The sequence below is a fragment of the Lycium barbarum genome, chromosome 12 (assembly GCF_019175385.1).
Source record: "Lycium barbarum isolate Lr01 chromosome 12, ASM1917538v2, whole genome shotgun sequence".
In the NCBI taxonomy this organism is placed as follows: Eukaryota; Viridiplantae; Streptophyta; class Magnoliopsida; order Solanales; family Solanaceae; genus Lycium; species Lycium barbarum.
The window spans coordinates 67,350,966-67,375,786 of record NC_083348.1 but is presented as its reverse complement, the minus strand read 5'-3'; the positions used below and the strand labels follow the sequence as shown (position 1 = coordinate 67,375,786).

General features: G+C 36.3%; 2 protein-coding genes and 1 pseudogene across 2 annotated transcripts; all 3 read left to right on the top strand.

Moving 5' to 3' along the window:
* The first annotated feature begins 583 nt into the window (after positions 1–583).
* LOC132622473 (UDP-glycosyltransferase 90A1-like) lies at positions 584–2,260 on the top strand. Its single transcript, XM_060337083.1, has one exon. It carries the CDS (start codon positions 691–693, stop codon positions 2,086–2,088), a length of 1,398 nt encoding a protein of 465 aa, XP_060193066.1. The 5' UTR covers positions 584–690; the 3' UTR covers positions 2,089–2,260.
* A 6,526-nt stretch (positions 2,261–8,786) lies between these two features.
* Positions 8,787–10,430, top strand: LOC132621897 (UDP-glycosyltransferase 90A1-like). The gene has a single exon (XM_060336369.1). The coding sequence runs from the start codon at positions 8,864–8,866 to the stop codon at positions 10,259–10,261; it is 1,398 nt and encodes a 465-aa protein (XP_060192352.1). The 5' UTR covers positions 8,787–8,863; the 3' UTR covers positions 10,262–10,430.
* Positions 10,431–11,769: 1,339 nt separating this feature from the next.
* Positions 11,770–15,237, top strand: LOC132622996 (UDP-glycosyltransferase 90A1-like; annotated as a pseudogene).
* The last annotated feature ends 9,584 nt before the right edge of the window (positions 15,238–24,821 follow it).

Here is a 24,821-nt window from a genome sequence, read left to right as displayed (position 1 = left end):
ATGCTAAAAACATGTAAAGTCACTTTTAATGTTGTATAGTTACTGTCAAGTTCTCATTATTTAATAGAGTCGTACCAGGAACCATTTTTAGGTGACCGGAGAAATAGATTTTTGGCCATTTACAAATTTTTTTAGTTTTATAACATTTTTATAAGAAATTTTCATTTTTTACACATAAGAGATCTGAAAAAAATATTTTTTTCTATTCAAATTGTAAGAAATCAAGAAATTTTAATTTATATACAAAAGAATAACATTCTTCTATATTTGAAAACAATGTATTGTACAAATTTTAGTTTATGACATGTTTAGAACATATATTTAAACGTTTTTTTTTTTTTTAAAATATCTGTATTAGTCAAGCACTATTACATAAAATGAGACAATTAGAGTATATTACTCCTCTTTCTTAATTTATATAGAGTATCATACTTCTTTTTGTAGTATATTCCAAAAAAATGTGACCTTTCTATGATTAAAAATAATTTAACTTAAATTTTTTTATTTTATCTGATGAAATGATTTATAATCACATATAAATATTTAAAATTTATTTTAAACCATAAATCATAAAATGCTTTCTTTCTTAAGTAGTGTCCATTTAAATAGTGTAAGAGCGAACTTAACTTTGCGCACGACGATACCAAAGTCTCAAACACATCAACCATCCTAGGAGAAGAGTGCAGAGAAATGGCTTCTCCTCCTACTACTTGTATCCATGTTGTTTTGTTTCCTTTCATGTCCAAAGGCCACACAATTCCTATCTTTGACCTTGCCCGCCTTCTTCTCAATCGCAACATTTCTATCACCATCTTCACTACACCTGTAAATCGTCCTTTCTTCTCCAAATCCCTTTCGGACACCAACATTAATATCATCGAAATCCCATTTCCTGAAAACATCGAAGGAATTCCACCAGGTGTCGAAAGTACTGATAAACTCCCATCAATGTCCCTTTTTCCACTCTTTGCCAACGCCACCACGTTAATGCAACCCCATTTCGAACTAGCCTTAGAGTCTCTTCTACCAGTTAGTTTTATGATCACTGATGGCTTTCTTGGCTGGACTTTAGACTCTGCAAACAAATTTGGGATACCCAGACTCGTATCTAACGGCATGAGCTCATTTTCATCAGCTTTGTCGCGTTCATTTATGCCAATTCTTCAGACACAATTGTCGGATGATGAGCTGTTTGAAGTTCCTGATTTCCCGTGGATTAAACTGACTAGGAATGACTTTGATTTACACTTCAGAGACCCTGAGCCAAAGGGTCCCTTTTTCGATTTTACCATGAGGTTAGTCATATCGACTTCTAAAAGCTATGGTCTACTTGTTAACAGCTTTTACGAGCTCGAATCTGTTTATGTAGACCACTGTAACCGCATCTCTACTCCTAAATTATGGTGCGTTGGACCATTTTGTGCGGTTTACGAGCCGCCAAAAGAACAACAGGAAAGGTTAGAGAAACCTTCCTACATCAAATGGCTTGACGATATGCTAGAACAGGGGAAATCAGTTTTGTACGTGGCATTCGGGACCCAAGCAGAGATATCTCCTGAACAATACAAGGAAATTACAATGGGGTTGGAGAAATCTGAAGTTAACTTTTTGTGGGTAGTCAGGAAAAGTATAGATGATGTCAATGAGGGGTTCGAAAACAGAGTGAAAACCAGGGGACTAGTGGTGACAGAGTGGGTTGATCAAAGAGAAATCTTGAACCACGGGAGCGTTCAAGTTTTTCTAAGCCACTGTGGTTGGAATTCAGTGATAGAGAGCATATGTGCAAAGGTGCCAATAGTGGCATGGCCAATGATGGCAGAGCAACACCTAAATGCAAGAATGGTGGTGGAGGAAATCAAGATTGGGCTAAGAGTTGAGACGTGTGATGGATCAGTGAGAGGGTTCGTCAAGTGTGAAGGTTTGGAAAAACCGATAAGGGAGTTGATGGAAGGAGAGAAAGGTAAAGAGGCAAGGAAGAAAGTGGAGGAGATTGGAGAAGCGGCCATTAATGCAGTCAAAGAAGGTGGATCATCATGGAAAATGTTAAATGAGCTTATTCATGAATTAACTGCAACAAGACAGGTTTAACTTTTGAGAGTAGCATTTTTCTTGTGGGAGTACTGAGTAGGATAGCTTTTGTTTAGAAATATATATTTACGTAGGGGTGGGCATAAACACCGAAAATAGAAAAATCGGACCGAACCGAATTAATTCGGTTTCAGTTTTTTTTTTAATAACAAATTCGATGTTCGGTTTGGAATCACCAGTTCTTCGGTATTTCGGTTAAATCGAAATTTTACAACATGATTTTTACAACCGAAATTGTTTTCATGTTTTGCTGCTGCTGCTATTGATTGTTTATGGCAGCAGCCATAAGCTACTGATTTTGCTTAAGTTTAAGGCTGCTGCTGCTGCTTGTTTAAGTTTAAGGCTTTAAGCTACTAATTTTGTTTAAGGCTTGTTTAGATCTCTTATAAGTTCATGTGAAAATTGAATTATTAAATATACTGTATAGTGTATATAGTGGAAGGGGCCAATTTTTCATCCAACATGCCACCAAAATTACCGAGGCATTAGATTGAGTCATCTTAATTTAAATTCACTTGCTTTGTGAAGGCTTGCTTAAGACTAATCTAGTCCCAAAAGAAGCACATCATTTGGTGGTATATCTCCTCCTCTACAAGGGTATTGAAGGTGATTAGCATCAAACTTGAATATAGCTGCTTAATATGGTCTAATCTTAGCATAAATAATTTTAGAAAAGATACAATGCGTTTTAAATTGGAAGTAAGAAGTGATTACTTCTAACTGTTTTTATCTTGGACTTCTAACTATTTTTATAAGCAGAAAACCGAATTAGAAAAATCGAAATCGAATTGAACCAAACTTCAAAAAACCGAATCGAACCGAACTAACATCTTCCGTGATTTACAATATTACGCTAACCTCTCTTATTTAATGTATTTGTAACAATTCTTTTAACATATTTATCATTAATGTAAACAAAATAATATGACTAGTTTGCCCTTTGTAATATTCTCTTCTTTAATTAGTTTTATAAATATATAGTTATTTAAGAAGAAATAAAACATTGACATCACCTGTTACTTGAAATGGAGGAAGCACATAAAAGTTGGAGGAAGCAAATTTCATGTAAAATCAAAAGTCAAAATGCATAACATCAGACCAAGACATGAAATGTGTTCTTCGCACACTCGATGGAATAGCGCTTTTTTCCATGACATGCGCTATCACAGTCGAAATTTATGATTTCTGGAAACTAAGGTGCGTTCGGCCATAAAAATTATTCAATCTTTTTCCGATTTTTTTTTTCACTTTTTCACTTTTGGACATTTGGTCATAAATTTTCCGAATACAACTTGAAGTTGTATTCGGGAATATTAAAAACTCAAAAAAATTATTTTTTTAAAAAAAAATTACTTTTTTCACTTTTTTACAATTAAATTTCACCAAAAATTATAATTTCAAAAACTATGACCAAACAGAACTCCAACTTCAAAAATTCAAAAAAAAAAACGAATTTATTTTTGACATGTGTGGCCAAACGCCTACTAAAGTTGTTATGCTTTTTACAGCCATTCGAGGGCCTTGCTGGTTGACCATAGCCTATAAATATAAATTTTTGGGGTTGGCATTTCACGTCAGCATATAATGGGACATCAGTGGTCCAAATCCGTCTCCTCGAACTCGTCCATTTCCCTGCAAGAATTCAAATCGTATACGTTGTCGGTAGAGGTGGCAACCGGTTTGGCCTTACCGGTTTTAACCGGTAACCGGATCGGTTAAACCGGAACCGGTAGAACCGGTTAACCGGTTCCGGTTAACCGTTTAATGATTTACCGGTCCGGTTCCAATATTTTGGAAATCGGAACCGGTAAAACCGGAACCGGACCGGTTAAACCGGTTTAACCGGTAAAAAATTAAAAAAAAAAAAACTAAAGTATATAAGTAAGTATATATAGTACATATAAGTATATATAGTATATATATTAAGTATATATAGTATATAGTACATATATATAAGTTATACACATATATAAGTATATATAGTATATAAGTATATATAGTAGATATATTAAGTATATATAGTATATATAGTAGATATGTATATATAGTATATATATTAAGTTATACATATATATAAGTATATATAGTATATAGTACATATATATACATATATATAGTATATATATTAAGTTATACATATATATAAGTATATATAGTATATAGTACATATATATACATATATATAGTATATATATTAAGTTATACATATATTTAGTATATATATTAAGTTAGACATATATATAGTATATATAATAAGTTATACATATATATATAAGTATATATAGTATATAGTACATATATATAAGTATGTATAGTATATATATTAAGTTATACATATATATACATATATATAGTATATATATTAAGTTATACATATATATAAGTATATAGAGTATATAGTACATATATATAAGTATATATAGTATATATATTAAGTTATACATATATTTAGTATATATATATATATTAAGTTTGTTACGTCCCGTATTTTTATACATTGGGACAACCCGGATTAACTATGATAAATTAAGGCCAAGACTATTCCGGGATTTGAAGTCGGGACTTTTGACCTTTGATTTTATTTTGAGACATAAGTTGTGTATGAAATTGTTAGCTTGAACACTTAGGAAAAATTGGGACCATAATTCATAAATTTGGAAATTAAAACTCTTGCAAAAAAAAAAAAAAGGAAGATGTGTGGATTGAAGTGGTCCCCACACATTGTTGTGGCCAATTTTAATTGGTCCAACACATGTGTGGGCCCAAAGACAATAAGAGATATTTTAAGGGGACTTAAAAGATGACCACTTAGTCATCTTTCTCTCATTTCACATTCCCACACTTAGAAAATAAAGCAAGAAGTTGAGGAACCAAAACCATGGCTCACGGCCAAGACCATGGAAAACCAAATCCAAATCAAGCCCCTCTAAAAATATTTCTTGGGTACAAATCAACTAATTAGAGGTCCCTAAGTAACTTGGAAGCATTGTTGGAGTGATCAAGTCTTTCATTTAAGAGATTTGCAAACCCTAGCCTATTGGTGGATTGAAGAAGAAAGGTGAGATCTAATCTTGTTTTTGAGTTATAAATGTTGTATGCATATTATAGTATGTCAATATGGATGAAAAATCATGAAATGTAGTATGTTGGAAGTTGGGTCGTGTATGGTGTGTGAAGTTGTGTAAATGGGTGTTGTGACTAAGTGAAGAATTAACTCTATTTAGTATGTTGATTGTTGTAGGGTGAAGAAATGAATGAGAACTATCGATGTATGTATATAGGTGGGTATGTAGCCGTGTATATGGCCTCCAATTTGTAGCAAAGAATGAATTAATATCGCTTAGCGTCGAAATGGTTGTTGTGATGACTTTTGTGTTGGAAATGAGAGTTAAATACCCCGAAATTGATATGGTAAATGTGCGGACTGATTTGGAGAACTTTGTGCATTGAATGCAATCCTTATATATGAGAACCATTAATATATATGTATGTGTAGTGTGGACGAATGTGGGTCGTATAATATGTCGAAGATCGCATTAGTATCGCTTAACGTTTTAGTTGTCGTTGTTATGAATTTTAGTTGGAAATGAGCAATTAATAACTCAAGATTGATGTTGAGAATTTGTGGGCTGTTTTGAGGTTAGTTGTGCGTTTGACGTAAGTTGTATATTTTATGAAAATCATATCGTTCTATAGTGGATTGTGATACAAAACATGACTTGAAAATGAGGAAAGTGAAAAAAAAAAAAAAAAAAAAAAAAGGGGTTGCTCGGCTAAGGGGACTGTTTTCGGGCAACATAGAGAAAAATTCTTGGCTTGTTGGAAAAATTATGTGAATTGTTTAGAATGTTGTTAGTATGGATTTGGGTTAATAATCGAATGTACGAACGATATTGTGGCTTGAAAGTAAGCCATTGAAACGAATATTTGGAAAGTTGTTGAAAGATGTAAAAGAGAGCTATTAATGTTGTTTTGCCTTTCGAATTGATTATTGATGTTGCTAGGTTGGTTATTGTGGTTGTTGTTGTTGATTTTGAGCGAGATAAATTCTCGGGATGGCCTATTTATAGGGGAAGTGCTGCCGAATTTTCTGTAGAATTTAATGATTAGTTGGAAAGAATGGCTCAAGTGCCCTTAACTAATGTTTGGTATTCGTTGGCGTATTTGTAGACCTTGGGGAGCCCGAGGCGTAGATTGGAAATTTACTTTAGATTGGCTATTTTGGAAGTGCGTACGAGGTATGTAAAGCAACCTTCCTTCTTTTGGCATGCCTTAGTTTCACATAGGCTAGATTAGAGCTTTAAGGGAATTCCAAATTCGAGATCCGAACATGTTATGATCCATATATATATTCTTTGGCACTCTTATGTATGTTTTTATGAAATATGAACCATGATGTATTTGAAGTAATCGCTTTCCGAAATTCGCATAGAAAATGTTCACTTTAAGGAATTTTGTAATCTCTGAATGCCATATTTTTCGCATAGAGGCTCGGATCGCTCCAATAATTTTTATAGGAGTTTGCTTGATGTATAATGGGTATGTTTTTCATAGGCGGGCTCAGTTCGGGTCTATACTCGTCCGTGGGTCCCGCGACGCCCTTTATGTAAATTCGACAACTTTGAATCAAAAAGTGATAATTATTATTCCGATTTCGAATATGACTATTTTACTTATCCTTCGGATTTATAATAATGATTTTATGCATATGATTCCTCACTACTCCGCTCGTGCCTACTATGATATCGTTCGCCGGTTCCCGGGCCGGTTCTGTTGTCGTGCGCTTTTTGATACATTCCGGTGTTATGCTGTGTTTATGGTTCACCGTGCTCCTCGCTCGAGGGCCGGGTTCCACTTATGTTTGGCGTTATGCTGTGTTTGGCGTTATGCTGTGTTGTGATGTGTGACGGGGATTCGGAGATTTGAAACTTTCTGGTGTTATGCTGTGTTGTGGCGCCATCGACAGGCGGGCGACCACATTTTCCAGTGCCCTATGCATAATTTATACTTTGGAAATAAACATTTTGATATGTATTATTTTCTATATATCTGATTCGATTATTATTCAGATTTATTTCTGTACCTTCTGTTTTGCATACTCAGTACATATTTCGTACTGACCCCCTTCTCCGAGGGCTGCGTTTCATGCCCGCAGGTACAGACGCATAGCCTGGTGATCCACCTGTTTAGGACACCCTTTCTGCTATTCGGAGTGCTCCTCTCTTTCCGGAGCTTATACTTTTGGTATATATATTTATTAGTGCATTTGTATATATTCGTTCATGGGTACGGCGGGGCCCTGTCCCGTCATATGATTCTGTTGGTCTGTTTAGAGGTCTGTGGACATGTTTGTGGGTTAAAGTCTTTCTGTATGGATGTATGTACATGTCGTTTGGGCGATCCCATACGCCGAGGCGGCCGGTCCGCATATGTTGTTTGGGCGATCCTATACGCCGAGGCGGCCGGTCCGCATATGTTTATATATTGCTTGGTTAGCCCTGTGTGGCTTTTGTTGGTATTTTCTGCGTGCAGGGTATATTGGATAGTCCGTAAAACAAAGGAAACTCTGCCGAAATTTTTCTGGAAATTACCTAAATTTGAAATAAAGCCTTGTCGGCTTCCGCCATATACTAGAATGAGTTGATAGAATTTGAGATAATATTTGATAGATGGGTTCGGGTACCCAGATCGGGTACCCAGATCGGGCACTAGTCACAGCCTACGGGGTTGGGTCGTGACAAAGTTATACATATATATATGTATATGTAAGTTATACATATATATGTATACGAAAAGCACTATTCTGTATTGCTGACTTGCTGTTAGGCTGTTAGTCAGTAAATATTTAAACTTTAATTATAAAGTTGTATAACATATGAAAATATAGCTACAATATACAAATAAATACTATAATATAAATATATATATATAATACAAAAAACAAAAAAAAAGATTTTAACCACTCCGAACCGGACCGATTCCGGTTTGAGGTTTAAAACCGGTAAACCGGAACCGGCCGGTTCCGGTTGGAACCGGTTGCCACCTTTAGTTGTCGGTACACTTTGACATATTTTTCTTTTTGATTTATACCCAAAATAATGGCATTCTTCTATATTTGGAAGCAACGTGTACAAATTTTAGTTTATGACATGTTTAGAACATATATTTAAACGTCTTTTTAAAAAATAAAAATATACATATTAGTCAAACACTATCACATAAAATGAGACAATTAGGGGTTGTTTGGTAGATAGTCGAAATTATCCCGAGATTATAATCCCGAAACTAATTTATCCCATCTATTGGGATTATTTTATATCATCTAAAAGATGGCATAAAATAATCTCAGTATAAGTGAGATAAGAAGGTATAAGCTGGGATATCCAACACTAATTTTTGTACCATATTTGATACAAGGTATAAATTTAACATGGTATAAAAATTAGTGCTGGGATATCCCAGCTTATACCTTCTACCAAACTACCCCTTAGAGTATATTACCCCTCTGTCTTAATTTATAGAGTATCATACTTTTTTTTTTGGTAGCATATTCCAAAAAAATGTGACCTTTCTATAGCTAAAAATAATTTAATTTTAAATTTTTCATTTTATCTTTAATGAAATTATTTATAATCACATACAAATCATAAAATTCTTTCTTTCTGTTTTTAAACTTTGTGTTTATTTAAGTAGTGTCGAGAGCGAACTTATTTATGCACACACCGATCCTAAAGTCTCAAACACATCAACCATCCTAGGAGAAGAGTGCAGAGAAATGGCTTCTCCTCCTACTACTTGTATCCATGTTGTTTTGTTTCCTTTCATGTCCAAAGGCCACACAATTCCTATCTTTGACCTTGCACGCCTTCTTCTCAATCGCAACATTTCCATCACCATCTTCACTACACCTGTAAATCATCCTTTTTTCTCCAAATCCCTTTCGGACACCAACATCAATATCATCGAAATCCCATTTCCTGAAAACATCGAAGGAATTCCACCAGGTGTTGAAAGTACTGATAAACTTCCATCCATGTCCCTTTTTCCACTCTTTGCCAACGCCACCAAGTTAATGCAACCCCATTTTGAACAAGCCTTAGAATCTCTTCTGCCAGTTACTTTTATGATCACTGATGGCTTTCTTGGCTGGACTTTAGACTCAGCAAACAAATTTGGTATCCCAAGACTCGTTTATTACGGCATGAACTCATTTTCATCAGCTTTGTCGCTTTCAGCTATGCCAATTGTTCAGACACAATTGTCGGATGATGAGCTGTTTGAAGTTCCTGATTTCCCGTGGATTAAACTGACTAGGAATGACTTTGATTTACACTTTAGAGACCCTGAGCCAAAGGGTCCCTTTTTCGATTTTACCATGGGGGCAGCCATATCGACTTCTAAAAGCTATGGTCTACTTGTTAACAGCTTTTACGAGCTCGAATCTGTTTATGTAGAACACTGTAACCGCATCTCTACTCCTAAATTATGGTGCGTTGGACCTTTTTGTGCAGTTCACGAGCCGCCAAAAGAACAACAGAAAAGGTTAGACAAACCTTCATACATCAAATGGCTTGACGGGATGCTAGAACAGGGAAAATCAGTTTTATACGTGGCATTTGGGACCCAAGCGGAAATATCTTTTGAACAATATAGGGAAATTACAAATGGGTTAGAGAAATCGGAAGTGAACTTTTTGTGGGTAGTCAGAAAAAGTATAGATGATGTCAATGAGGGGTTCGAAAACAGAGTGAAAACCAGGGGACTAGTGGTGACAGAGTGGGTTGATCAAAGAGAAATCTTGAACCACGGGAGCGTTCAAGCTTTTCTAAGCCACTGTGGTTGGAATTCAGTGATAGAGAGCATATGTGCAAAGGTGCCAATAGTGGCATGGCCAATGATGGCAGAGCAACACCTAAATGCAAGAATGGTGGTGGAGGAAATCAAGATTGGGCTAAGAGTTGAGACGTGTGATGGATCAGTGAGAGGGTTCGTCAAGTGTGAAGGTTTGGAAAAGCCGATAAGGGAGTTGATGGAAGGAGAGAAAGGTAAAGAGGCAAGGAAGAAAGTGGAGGAGATTGGAGAAGCGGCCATTAATGCAGTCAAAGAAGGTGGATCATCATGGAAAATGTTAAATGAGCTTATTCATGAATTAGCTGCAACAAGACAGGTTTGACTTTTGAGGGTATCATTTTTCTTGTGGGAGTACTGAGTAGGCTAGCTTTTGTTTAGAAATACATATTTATGGGCTCAATTACAGTATGTATCTAAAATGAAGGTAAGGAAACACATAACTATGCCTTTCCCAGTTCACTAGTAAAAATAATATGAGTCTCATTATTTTATGCGGTTCTTGTGTTACAAATTATACTAGTGTTGTTATATGTTTCCAATTGTGTCGTTTTTCTGAAGAAAAAAAAAATTGTTACATAAATCTCTAGACTCTAATGAAACAAAAGGGCCACGAGGAGTACATAAACCACTAGCTGCAATACAGTGGGCACACAGCTGGCTAAAAGAGCCACTGGTTTATCACTCTTAATTACTCCAAAGACATTTCTCTTCGGTGTACCTATAAATTCAGCCTTAACCACAAACTCCAAGCATCAACTCCAAAGCCAACAAATCTACCAAGCATTAAGGAGCAGCAAAACAATCAAAGGATTCATTCGCCAAAAACCAAAAAAACTGAATTATTTAAAATTATTTATCTAGATAAATTAAAATGAACCTTAATACTGCGTTCTTCGTAATTTGATACTCGAAGCATTTTTAAAAAATTGGCCTAGCACAACCTATATTTCAAAATACTAGAAAGACCACTTATCAATTGAATTGCTCAGACACAAACTCCTTCTTTCTAGAAATACTTGCTATCTGAAAAGCTAATTTGACAAAATGCTTCTCAAAATAAACAGTTTTTAGATACTTGGACAAACAGGCTCTTAAATTGCACATTGTGTTCAATTGAATATAGCAATAAATTAAGAGTCAATCTCACTTCACCTCCCCTAACATTTATGGGTTGAGAAACAATACCCCTGCACATATTGAATGGGAATGGTAACCCCTTATGTAATATTTTCCGGTGAGAATTTTTTTTTGTTGAGTAAAGTTCTTTTTTTTCTTCTTTTCTTTCTAGAATTAAATTACAAAAATATATAACTCTTACTATTGGCCTATTCACCCATTCCATTGAATATAATGTACTTATCTTTTAGGATATATAACAACTACTTGAAATAATTTGTCAATAAATTTCAAGTTATGTGACATTTGTTTTATCAATAATTTTTCATACTATATGTTAATAACAAATGTTGTATCAAAAATCTTTATTCCCTAATTTTAATTGGTTGGATATAATTGGTGTTTAAAGTTTTAGAGTTTTTGAAAAAAGATTGTATGAGCTAAATTTTGAAAAATTGTTGGTTTTCTCTTCAAGAGCTAAGTTATTTAGGACATCTTTCAAACCATTCAATACTTCTATTTAGGGCATATATAAATCTCATTTAACGTGTGCGTTTTATGCTAAATTACAAATTTTGGTAAAATTCTATTCTCCGTCCCAATTGATATGGAAACTTTGACTAGACACAAAGTTTTAAAAACAATTAAAATTTGTGGTCTAAAATAAATTATAAAATATCTGTATGACTATAAATCATCTTATTAATAGTGAAATGAAAATTTTAAACTTAAATTACTCCCTCCGGTTCAAAACAAGTGTTCACTTAGCCTTTAGCTACCCTTTAAAAAAACACTAACTCATAGCTTGAAATTTATTAACAAATAATTCCAAGTCGTGTAATTTCATAAAATATGAGTACATTATTTTCAATGGAATAGGTGAATGGTACAATAATAAGATTTATATATTTTTGTAATTTAATTCTAGAAAGAAAAAAAAAAGATCTTTATCCAAAAAAAAAAAATCTCACCAGAAAATATTACATAAGGGAGTTATTATTCCCATTCAATATGTGGAGGGGTTATCGTTTCTCAACCCTTAAATGTTAGGGAGTTAAAGTGAGATTTACTCATAAATTAAGAACCAGGATTTATGCTTTTTTCGATTAATAAAGAGTGAAACCGCATACGTATCTAGTTACTCTCGAAAAGTAAAGTAACTACGTATAATTTTAAATAGGGATAATTTCAGCGATCTTCACTCAAATTGACTTCATAACACTAACCTCTCTCATGATTTACAATAACCTTTCTTATTTTAATGTATTTGAAACAGTTCTTTTAACATATTTATCATTAACGTAAAAAAAAAAAAAAAAACTAACTAGTTTGCCCCTTGTAATACACTCTTTTTTAATTAGTTTTATAAATTTATTTAAGAAAGGAAACATTTCCATCACCTGTTACTTGAAATGGAGGAAGCCAAAAAAAAAAAAAAAATGGAGGAAGCAAAATTCATGTAAAATCAAAAGTCAAAATGCGTAAAATCAAAAGTCAAAGTGCATAAAATCAGACCAAGACATGAAATGCGTTCTTCACACACTCAATGGAATAGCTTTTTTCATGTCATGCGCTATCACAGTCAATATGATTGAAATTTATATGATCTTTTAAAAATAAAGTTGTTATGGCTTTTTACAGCCATTTGAGGCCCTTGCTGGTTGACCATAGCTTATAAATTGTGAACAGCGTAGCTATGTTGATATGGAGAAGCACATTGCGATATCGGAGCCCCTTTGTGAAGTTCGACATGATTTAGGGCAAATAAGCAAGATAACAATTTTTTTGTTTGCAAAATAACATTCTAGGGATGAAAAGGAATATTCTTTTGTTAAACATAGCACAAAATTAACTAATATAAGATTATATTCGAAAGGTCAATTTAGTTAAGTTATAATATTTGCATTAACAATAAATAGATCAAAATAAATGTTACTAAAAATAAAATAGAGAGGTAGACGTAATATTATACACGTATTCTAATGAATTTAAACCGAGGGAAGATTTCTAAAATTATGCCTTTTAAATATCGCATAAAAGTCCATTGGGGTTGGTTATAGTTTGAAAATTTAGCTGATAGCTCAATTAAGCATTTGACTGGAACCATTGAAGATGACAATCCAAGCGTCGCCATGTGTCCTACTCCATTAAATTCTCCCTGTTGTCATGTAAGATAAATAGTCTTATATTGATTGGCCAAATACTAGCCATTTATTGATTGTTGTAATCAGTATAATTATGAGTGATTTAGGAATCAAACATCAAGATATGGCTTCTCTTCTTTCTAATAATACTCATGTTGTTTTGTTCCCTTTCATGCCCAAAGGCCATATTATTCCTATCTTCGACCTTGCTCTTACAAATCGTCATTTTTTCTCCGATTCCCTTTCGGATACCAACATCAATATCATCGACATCTCTTTTCCACAAAACATCCATTCCATTTCCATCAGGTGTCGAGAACACTGATAAACTTCCATCCATGTCCCTTTTTCCACCCTTTGCCAGCGCCACCAAGTTGATGCAACCGTATTTAAAACAAGCCTTAGAATCTCTTCTACCAGTTACTTTTATGATCACTGATGGCTTTCTTGGCTGGACTTTAGACTCAGCAAACAAATTTGGTATCCCAAGACTCGTTTATTACGGCATGAGCTCATTTTCATCAGCTTTGTCGCTTTCAGCTATGCCAATTCTTCGGACAGAAGAGTCGCATAATGAGCTGTTTGAAGTTCCTGATTTCCCGTGGATTAAACTGACTAGGAACGACTTTGGTTTACCCTTCAGAGAGTGTGAACCCATGGGTTCCCTTTTCGATTTTAGCATGGAGGCGGTCATAGCGACCTCTAAAAGCTATGGTCTAATTGTGAACAGCTTTTACGAGCTTGAACGTAGACTACTATAACCGCATGCATCGCTAGTCCTAAATCATGGTGTGTTGGACCTTTTTGTACGGTTCACGTGCCGCCAAAAGGACAAAAAGAGAAGTTAAAATAAACTTTGTACATCAAATGGCTTTGATGGAATGCTACAACAGGGGAAATCGGTTTTGTACGTGGCATTCCGGACTCAAGCAGAGATATACAAGGAAATTACAGTTGGTGTTGAAATCCACAATCGCGTGGATTAAAACCTCGAGTAGATTCAACTACTCAAAAATGGAGGTTCAATCTCAGACCTCCATGAAAGTACTTTGAGCTTTGCATATGGAAGAAGAAGAAAGAGACTTGAATTGGGGTGTTGACAACTTATTTTTGACCTCCCATAATTTATTTTAATTACCCAGAGTACTTGAATTGGGATATGGTCAGGTAAACCGTCTGATTACTCGTACTTAAGGATCTTTGGATGTCCCGCATATTATCATGTAAGTGATGGAAAACTAGAACCTAGAGCTCGAAAAGTTTATTTATGTTATATGCTGAAGGGGTAAAATGATACAAAATATGGATTTTAGATCCTCTTAAGTTTGCAATCAGTAGAGATTGATGAGTTATGGTACGTTGTAGTTTTGATGATTTGACAAACACACCGAGGACTAGGTCCTTGATCAGGTCCCCTGGGCACTATACGAAACATGACAGCTGGTAAAGCTGCTGCACTGTTCTGGCAGAGCTGCAGCAGCACAGCTATATGTATGCTAGGAACTAATAGCTCTTAGGAAGTTACCATCCATGGTCACATGCTCTCTACCTTGGTCTCATATATCTACAGCATATTGGGATTAGTTGAAAATTATATTTCTCTTAAGTGCAGCCGCCACCCCTCTCAAGGTGCTCTCAAGAACAAAGCTCCAACAATCAGAAGGACCAGTTCCCCCACTGAAGATGCTTTAAGTCCTTAGTTTGTTGAGAGTCTTTGTCTTTTGTTCTATAAAATTGTAAACCTACTCTTCTCTTTTAAGAAGTTGTTTGTAGGTGCTTGAATTCTTAAGAAGCTTATCTTTACAAGCCTTTGAGTGGTACACTAGGCTAGTGTTAGTCTAGGTGTATTAGTTTGAATTCTCAGAAGTGGTTTGTAGGCTATTTACCTACTTAAGATTTGAGAGGTACACTTGTCTAGAGGTAGGCAAGGTGTATTAGTTTTGCTTAGCTAGTGGTAGTCAAGAGTTGCTTACAATAGGGACATTGTAAGGGAGAGGAATTACGAGCTTAATTCCTAGGTTGTAATCTGAACAGTGCTCAGTTTAGTGAAGTTGGAAATCCTACTGGGGTAGGTCATGGTTTTTAATACCTTGAGCAAAGAGCTTTCCTCATAGATATCTTGCCTTATTTACTTTCTATCATTATCTGTGAAAACAGCGTAGGGACCAGGTCCCTTAGACTGTTTTGGTGAACTTTCAGGTGGCGAACTCAAAAAGGGTGAACTCATAGGTTCTATCAATTGGTATCAGAGCAGGTTCTTTCTAAAAGAGTAATACCTAGAAAGGATCCTCGTCATGGCTAGTTCACTAAACATGGAGAAAAGGAAAATCTATCACAAGAGGAAAATCTATCACAAGACCACCAAGGTTCAATGGAAAATTTTATGAATGGTGGAAGGCAAGGATGCGGGATTTTATCTTGTCAGAGGACTTTGAGTTGTGGTATATTATTTTTGTCGGTCCTCATGTTTCTGCCAAGGATTGTGAGGCTGAAGAAAAGACAGATCCAAAAGAAAAGAAAACACTCAGTGATACTGACAAAGAAGCCATACAAAAGGATATCAAAGCTAAGAAAATCCTTATTCGCAGTCTTGGGTCAGAAGAGTATAATTTCATTGCCTTCTGCAAAACGGCAAAAGAAATCTGGGATGTTCTAAAAAACGTCTATTAAGAATTTGGGAGAACAAAGCAACTCAGAATTGAGACGCTTACCACAAAGTATAATTTCTTCAAAATGAAGAAATGTGAGTTTGTTCATGATATGTACACTATATTCTCTTCCATCATTGAGGAGCTTCGTTCCCTTGATAAAGTCATTGACGAGCATCTCTTAGTCCGCAAACTGCTGTGGGCGCTGCCAATTTCATGGGAAGTGAAAGCTTGCACTATTCTTGAAACCATGGGTTTGGTAGAACTGACACTCGATGAACCAATCAATGACCTCAAGATCTATGAGTTAAAAAGAAAAAATGAAGAAAACAAGAAGCAAAGAAGAAGAAGAAGAAGAAGAAGAAGAAGAAGAAGAAGAAGAAGAAGAAGAAGAAGAAGAAGAAGAAGAAGAAGAAGAAGAAGAAAGGTGTTAAATCAGAAGAGAAAAATGACTCAAGTGGAGATGAATTTGAAATGTTACACATCACTGAAGGCATGTCAAAGTTAGGAAGCAGCAGTAGAAATGTCGAAGAAGAAAAAAAGAAGTAACAGGTCCCTGAGGACAAGCTCAACTCAAGAACGAAAGTCGACACCTTAGTTGAGAAAGCTTTAGCTGTTTGGAAAGACTCCTCTAATAAATCTGAAAATGGTAGGGATGCAAGGGAGACATCCATGATGGACACTGATAATGAAGATTCACGATATAACTCTAACCTTGCCCTGGTGGCAAGATTAGAAGATGAGAATAACAAGGAAGAGAAATATATCTCTGGACCTAAAGAATGGAGTTGGACTCATTATGATCATGCTGGTCATTTTGGGGACTTGAGTATAGAAAATGCTCATTCGGCACGGAGAAACAGAGAGAACGTTGAAAGCAAACCAAGACGTCAGGGACCTGGTCCTAAAACAAAAAAGAGAATGTTACCTGCATGGACAAAGAGATATCTAGTTCGTCCTTTCTATTATTACTTGGGACCCAAACTGGTTTGGGTTCCTAAGTTCTGTAAGTAATTGGAGGTGAGGTCTCGAGTGAGAAAGGAACAGTCAACAAAGTGTGGTGAATATGACTGCTCTGAGCGCAAAACTGAAGAAATGGTTAATCTTCTCTCACTCAAGGCCTTGAAAGGTGGGAGTGTGTCGAGTGGTAACATGAGGAGATAATGCACTCTTTATGGGAACAAAAGTCGGCAAGACACTCTCTCATGGATTTGAATATGCGTACCATGCAGAAGGGTTGAATTGCAAGTGTACTAAGATGGGTCAGCTACGGGGAGTTCAACATGGCTAATCTTATCTTGTCAACAGATAGATACTTGCTCCTTATCAATGATATAAATGAAAAGGATACAAATTCTGGAGGACCAAGTCCATATGAGATCAACAGCAAATGACAACAAGTGGTGTGCTAAAGATAAGACAAGGGTAATCTGTGTGTGCTCTGTCTCTAGAACTCCTCACTTTCTCTTTTGGGAAAAGAAAGACAAGACTCATGAAGATCCGTCAAGACAGTGCTGATGATAGGTGGTATTTTCATTAGGCTTATGCTTAATGAATGTGTGTTTGAGATCCTATTCTTAAGGATTCACTGTGAGCTGGTTAGTACAAAAAGGTCCAAGCTGAATTGTCTAAAGAGATCTGAGTGCAAATTCTTATGTCTCAATGATCGTGAGAAAGACTTAAAAAGAGCTCAACTCTAAGGCTATGAACAACTCCTCCTTGGACTTTTTAATAAAGTCCTCTGAAAAAGGAACGAAGATCACAAAAGCAGAGGAGGACAGGGCGTAAGGCTGAGATAATAATTCAAGCAGAGGAGGACAGGGCGTAAGGCTGAGATAATAATTCAAGCAGAGGATAGCAAAGGAAAGGGGTACAGCCAGGTGTCCATAGAATGCAAAAGAACCTGGTCCTTTCAATTTATAGGACCTAAGGTTCCTAAGCTATCACCTCAGCTTGATAAGGTTGCTCAATACTCAAGGCAAGCACATTGAACATCAAAAGTTCCTCTTAAAGATGACTTGAGATGAGAGAAGAGATGGATGTCCAGCTCATGGACAAAAGCTCTGAACAAGGGATGATAAATAAGAAAAATCGTCTTCTGTGTTTGCAAACTGGTAAACCATCAAAAGGCACCCTATTTCAGTACAATCAAGGATTTGCATAAGGGTTTAGGAGGGACGATATTAAAATTCTTAAAGTGTCAAGCAAATTTTTATTGTATCCAAATGATAGAAACCACTTCTTGTCAGGAACAACACAAGCCTGTTGGATATGCTGAAGTCCCTTGAACTAAGTTCTTTATGACTTTAAAGAGCATTCATGGAGAGGAGTTGAATATCCAATCAGTAATGTCATCTAAATCCTTAAAGCGATGTTTGAGCTACATAGATTGAGTCAGTGAAGCTGTGGTTATTCAAAATCATCTAATGGTTTCTCTATAAATAGTTATGTTGAGAAAAGAGGTACAATGCCGAAATGTTTTTTTTTTTTTTGGAGATATCTAACTCATCCTTATGCCGTTACAAGTATGCTCACATGGCAATTTCAGGACAACCTAACATTGGAGACATTACACTCTTCAGAGTTTTTTCCTAACCTATCCTCATAAAGGTCAAGGGATCAGGTCCCTATGACTCAGGTTAGTAGTCCTTTAAAGCATTTACATAACTTTTGATTTTGCCTAAGTTCCATGTCATCATTAGTTCCCGCTTCTTTTTAAGCCAAAAGTCTCTTTTCTCTAAACAGACCCGGTTGTAAAAGTACTTTTTGATCAAACCAATAGAAATTGGTTCCTTCCTCCCATATAAGCCATTTTATACTCATCTTTCCTTTCTCTCACATAATCCCTCAAATCCTAACACTATCAAGTCCTGCTTTCCTCTCCATCTCTTCGCTCAAAATACACCATGCCTGACCTTGAACCCTCATTTTCTGTTGGAGCAGAAATCAACCCCACTCTCTTACCTCCCAAAGAACCCACTCCAACAGACCCACTATCATCCTTTCTTTTTCAATAAGGTCATATTTCTACCATCCACAAACCTAATGTACTTTCACCTAAACCAGTTGTTCATGGTCCCTCTAAAACTCAAGAGAAACAAAAATCAAAAGTTTTTATCTCTGAATCTATAAAACCCTCTTTGTCTGTCAACCATGACTCTGACATCAGTGCCAAAACCGTTAATACCTCTCAACTTTTTGGTCTTACGGAAGAAACCGTTGATAATGATGATGGGATAGAGGTGTCAAGTCAAAACAAAGGTGCTAAAATCTATAGGTTAATAGAGGTGACGCATGAGAATAAGGAAAGTATTTTAGAAGAACAACCTCAAAAATCAGGAATTTACCCCTTAACCAGTACAGAAGAATTAGAAAGTTCCGTAAATGTCGATAATGTGATTGGTAGTTGTGAAAAAAAGGTGAAGTTGTCTATAAGGGATGTTATTTTGATACCGAGTTTGAGACAGGAAGGGTTGTGTCAGGTGATGTAGCAAATGAAAGTGAGATAATGAAAAAATCTTGTAAAAGTGCAGAAGATGTTGCAGTCAATGAGGCTAATGATATTGCTAAAGTGAGAAGTGAAAATGTGGATGTCTGTTTAGATAATGTTGGTGATAACCTTGATGACATCTTACGAAATATCGTAAGTGATATTGCTGAGAAAAAAGTGGTTGAAAGGGAATCTGAAAAAGTAAGTATGGAAACACAAGAGAAATCTGGAGAGATTGATAGAAAGTTGGTAGAAAATGAAGTGGAATAGAGGAACAGTGGTGAAACAAAGTATGTGGACAAGGGACCTGGTCCAAAGGAACACTGTTTGGACATTTTACCCCTGTCCTCCATTGTCGTACCTCTGGAAAGATGCTCAGGAAGGGAATCTGGTGCTTCAAAATCATCTGGGAAAGGAAACATTACCAAGAGTAAACATATTTCCAAAAATAAAGTGGTCTCACAGCCTAGCAAGAAACCTGTCAATATCAAACTCAGAACTCAAACACAACCAGACTCCACTTCTAAGACTGACAATGAGAAGAGTCCAAAGAGTAGAACAAGATTGGTGAGGCCAAGAGACAAAGAAAAGGTGGTGAATGTGGTTGATAACCAAGGAAAGGAAGAAGAAGAGTCTCACCGGGAAAGAAAAAGCTCGAAAAAAAAGGTAAAATTGAGGAGCGAGAAAGATACCGCTGAATTGGACAAGTCTCGAAAAATCTCTAAATCTCCTAAAAAAAAGAAGGACGTTGAAATTGAGGAAATAGGTCCATCCAAAAGGAAAAAGGTGGAAGTTAGGAAGGGACCCAGTCCTTCACGACAGGGAGCACTTAAGAAAAATGAAGAGATATTGAGAATCAAGAATCTGAAAGGACAAAAAGTGCTACCTGGAAGAATGCTTGATCCTGAAATAGTTGGACATCAGGGATTGAATGAATTGATGGGAATCTTGAAATCTCAACAATAGGACCATCTATTTCAAGGGCCTGCTCTTGCCTACGAGAAAGAGGTAGCAGATTTCTTTGTAAATCTGCAGTACACTGACAACCATACCTTAGTGTGCAGAGTTGGAGGAGTTGATTTCACTCTGGATGAAACTCAGCTGGGCGAGATTCTAGGTGTCCCAACTGAGAGAATGAAAATGCTGGGAAATGACAAGAATATCAAAGCCTCAGATGATTTCAAAAGTTTCATAATCAAGATTGGAGAGCAAGTGACCACTGATACTCTGTATAAGAAGCAAATGAAGCCATACTATCAGCTTCTCTTTGAGTTGGTCAACAAGGTGGTATTGCCCAGAGCTGAGACAAGGTGTATCGCATCTAAGAGGGATTTGTTCCTGAAGGAGGTTTTGGATGAAGGACACTTAGTCAGTCTACCCTCTATCATGATTGAGCATATGATGAAAGTCGTAAATACAAAAAATGGCAAGCATGGCCTACCTTATGTCTTTCTTCTGACAAAAGTTTTTGATCACTTCAAAGTTGCTACTACGAAAGCCACTAAAGGAATAAGGAAACATATATTCTCGTTGAGCACATTAAAGGAATGTGGCATTGTGCAAAAGAAAGTGGAATAGGAAGCACCTCTACTATTTCAAGTCTCATTGAGGCAAATGAGAAAATGTTAGCTGACATACAGAGGCTGCAGGTTGAAAATGCCTTGTTAAGAGCAGGAAATGCTAAACTAAAGGCGGAAGGACCTGGTCCTAGAGAGACACAGATGGAAGAGGTTGCTAAGTTAAGAGGCGAAAATGAAAATCTGCAGCAGAAAGTTGAACGACTTCAAGAGAAAATCTTGGAAAATCACAGAGCTACAGATGCCAGGCTAGACATGATGCTCAAAGCTTTCAACCCTATTAAACCTGCAAACACATGATCCATCTCCTTTTATCCTTTTTGGTCCCTTGCCTACCCCTGGTCCTAATTCTGTAAAATCTCTTTTTGGCCTGTAACGATGACTATGGCACTATGGAAACTTTATTTTGTATATTTATGCTTCATATTGATGCGCACTTGATGTTAATGGCCACATTCTTAGGGGGAAAATCAATTACAAGTTTGTCATCATCAAAAAGGGGAAAATTGATGAGTTATGATACGTTGTAGTTTTGATGATTTGGCAAACACACCAAGGACTAGGTCCTTGATATGGTCCCCTAGGCACTATACGAAACATAACAGCTGGTAAAGTTGCTTCATTGTTCTGGCAGAGCTGCAGCAGCACAGTTGTATGCGTGATTAGAACTAATAGCTCTTGGAAAGTTACCATCTATTATCACATGTCTCTCACATGCTCTCTACCTTGGTTTCATATGTGTACAACATGTTGGGATTAGTTGACCTAACACTTGCAAATCTGAAAATTATATTTCTCTCAAGTGCAGCCGCCACCCCTCTCAAGGTGATCTCAAGAACAAAGCTCCAACAATCAGAAGGACCAGTTCCCCCACTGAAGCTGCTTTAGGTCCTTAGTTTGTTGAGAGTCTTTGTATTTTTTTCTATAAAATTGTAAACCTACTCTTCTCTTTTAAGAAGCTATTTGTAGGTGCTTGAATTCTAAGGAGTTGCTTGTAAGAAGTTTATCTTTACAAGTCTTTGAGTGGTACACTAGGCTAGAGTTAGTCTAGGTGTATTAGTTTGAATTCTCAGAAGTGGTTTGTAGGCTGTTTACCTACTTAAGATTTGAGAGGTACACTTTTATAGAGGTAAGCAAGGTGTATTAGTTTTGCTTGGCTAGTGGCAGTCAAGAGTTTCTTACAATAGGGACATTGTAAGGGAGAGGAATTACGAGCTTAATTCCTAGGTTGTAATCTGAACAGTGCTCAGTTTAGTGAAGTTGGAAATCCTACTGGGGTAGGTCGTGGTTTTTAATACCTTGAGCAAGGAGCTTTCCTCATAAATATCTTACCTTATTTACTTTCTATCATTATCAGTGAAAACAGCTTAGGGACCAGGTCCCTTAGACCGTTTTGGTGAACTTTCAGGTGGCGAACTCAAAAAGGGTGAACTCATAGGTTCTATCAGAGATGTTACTTTTAATGAGACATCTATGCTTGATCCTGGAAAGACTTCTATTGACTTTGCAGGACAGAAAGTACTTACAACAGAAACGGTGGAGGAAAATGTGAAACTCACCGAGCAGGAGGATCAAGTGACTCAGGTGGAGTCAGATAATGAAAAAGCTCACACAGTAGTACCTAAAGATGAACCATACAGTATAGCTACTGGAAGGGACAAACGAACTCCGAAGCCTAATCCAAAATATTATCCTCATCCTTCACAAGCTAATCTTGTGGACTATGCATTACCTATTGTCGAGGAAGAAATAAAGGATCTGGAACTCTCAAGCTATATAGAAGCCACTATGTGTGGTGAAGCTGATCAATAGCGTTTAGCCATGACCGAAGAGATAGAGTCTCTGCAACAAGAACCAGACATGGGATTTGGTGAGTCTACTAAAAAGGAAGAGAATTGTTGGCTGCAAATGGGTCTTCAGAAAAAAGGATGGCATTCCGGGTGTAGAAGATGCTAGATACAAAGAGAGATTGGTTGATAAGGGCTTTTGTTCAGAAGGAGGGAATCGACTACAATGAGATTTTCTCACCAGTCGTGAAGCATAGCTCAATTCGTTTGTTACTAGCTTTGGTTGCCCATTATGACTTGAAGCTTCATCAGCCTGATGTCAAGACTGCATTCTTACATGGTGAACTTGAAGAAGTGATCTTCATGAATCAACCTAAGGGTTTCCTTATTGAAGGAAAAGAAGACTAGGTTTGTCAATTGAAGAAATCTTTGTATGGTTTGAAACAGTTACCACGACAGTGGTACAAAAGATTTGTTGCGTTCATGATTACTAAAGGTTTCTCGAGAAGTGCATTTGATAGCTGCGTGTATTACATGATGGTATCTGTTAATTTAAATATTTGTTTACTGTTATATGTTGATGATATGCTTATTGCTGCTAATAGTATGACAGAGATAAATGATTTGAAGAAACTGCTAAGTAAGGAGTTTGACATGAAAGTTTTAGGTAAAGCTAAGAAAATCCTTGGAATGGAGATTCACAGGAAGAACGATGAGGTACATCTCTCACAGAAAAAGTATATTGAGAAGGTAGTTCAGAGGTTTGACATGAATAAATGTAAACCCGTTACTTTACCGTTAACACAACATTTCAGACTTTCTTCTTTGATGGCACCGCAATCAAAGGAATAGGTGAAGTACATGTCAAAAGTTCCTTATTCTAGTGAAGTTGGTAGGATTATGTATGCTATGGTTTGCACTCGACCTGATATTACTCAAGCAGTGAGTGTGGTAAGTCGATTCATGTCTAATCTGGGGGAAGCAATTAAGTGGAGATTGAGATATCTTAAAGGTTCTTCAAATGTTGGTATAACTTTTTGTAGGATGAGAAATGAAGGCTTCTCGGTCCTTGGTTATGTGGATTCTGATTTTGCAGGTGATCTTGATAGAAGGAGATCAACAACAGCCTATATCTTTACTCTTGCAGGTAGTGCCATAAGTTGGAAGGCAACTCTCCAGTCTATAGTTTCTTTATCCACAACATAAGCTGAATATATGGCAACAGCAGAAGCAGTAAAAGAGTTTATATAGTTGAAAGGTTTGGTGTCAGAATTGAGTAGGGTTCAACATGAACCAACTCTAAAATGTGATAGCCAGAGTGCTATTCACTTGATAAAAAATCAGGGATTCCATGATCGCATCAAACACATTGATATCAGATTCCATTTTATTCGTGATGTTGTTGAACAAGGCACAATTAAGGTCTTTAATGTTGATACAAAGGACACACAGCAGATGTGTTGACCAAGGTGGTTCCTCTTGTCAAGTTCAGTCATTGTATGAATTTGGCAGGAGTTCGCATCAATTGATGCGTAAGGATGGAGAACGGCAGGGCAAGGTAGAGCTACTAGAATGTACAAGGTTTCAGTTAGTGTCTCTTGTTTCCTACACGGAGTTAGCTCGCGTAGGCTTAGAGACATTGGATTTAATAGAGTTCATATGGAAGCTCGAAATTCATCTCAAGGTGGAGATTATGAAGTTGAAAAGATATTCAAGCCAATTCCTACTCAAAAGTGGAAAGAAATAAAAGGAAACATTTTTCTTTGTTGGTTTTCGAGTGTTATTGGGATTTACATCCTTTCTAGGAAAGGATTAGACCTAGTAGTATAAATGCATGCTAGCTAGAATTTATTAAGTAAGGCAGAACATATAATCTAAGAGTATTCAATCTTAAACCTAAGAGTATTCAATCTTTTAACTTACTTTCTCCCTTGATATTAATAAAACTCTCAACCGTTCTCCGCTGACTAGGATCACATCAATCCGAACCACGTTAATTACTGTGTTTTTATCACTTCCGGGCTAACAATTCTTAAGTAGGTCTTGACAATTCCATGTTTCTAATTTACCCCGTTAGAAACGAAGAAATATATATGCATTGAAGCAAATGATGTCATATA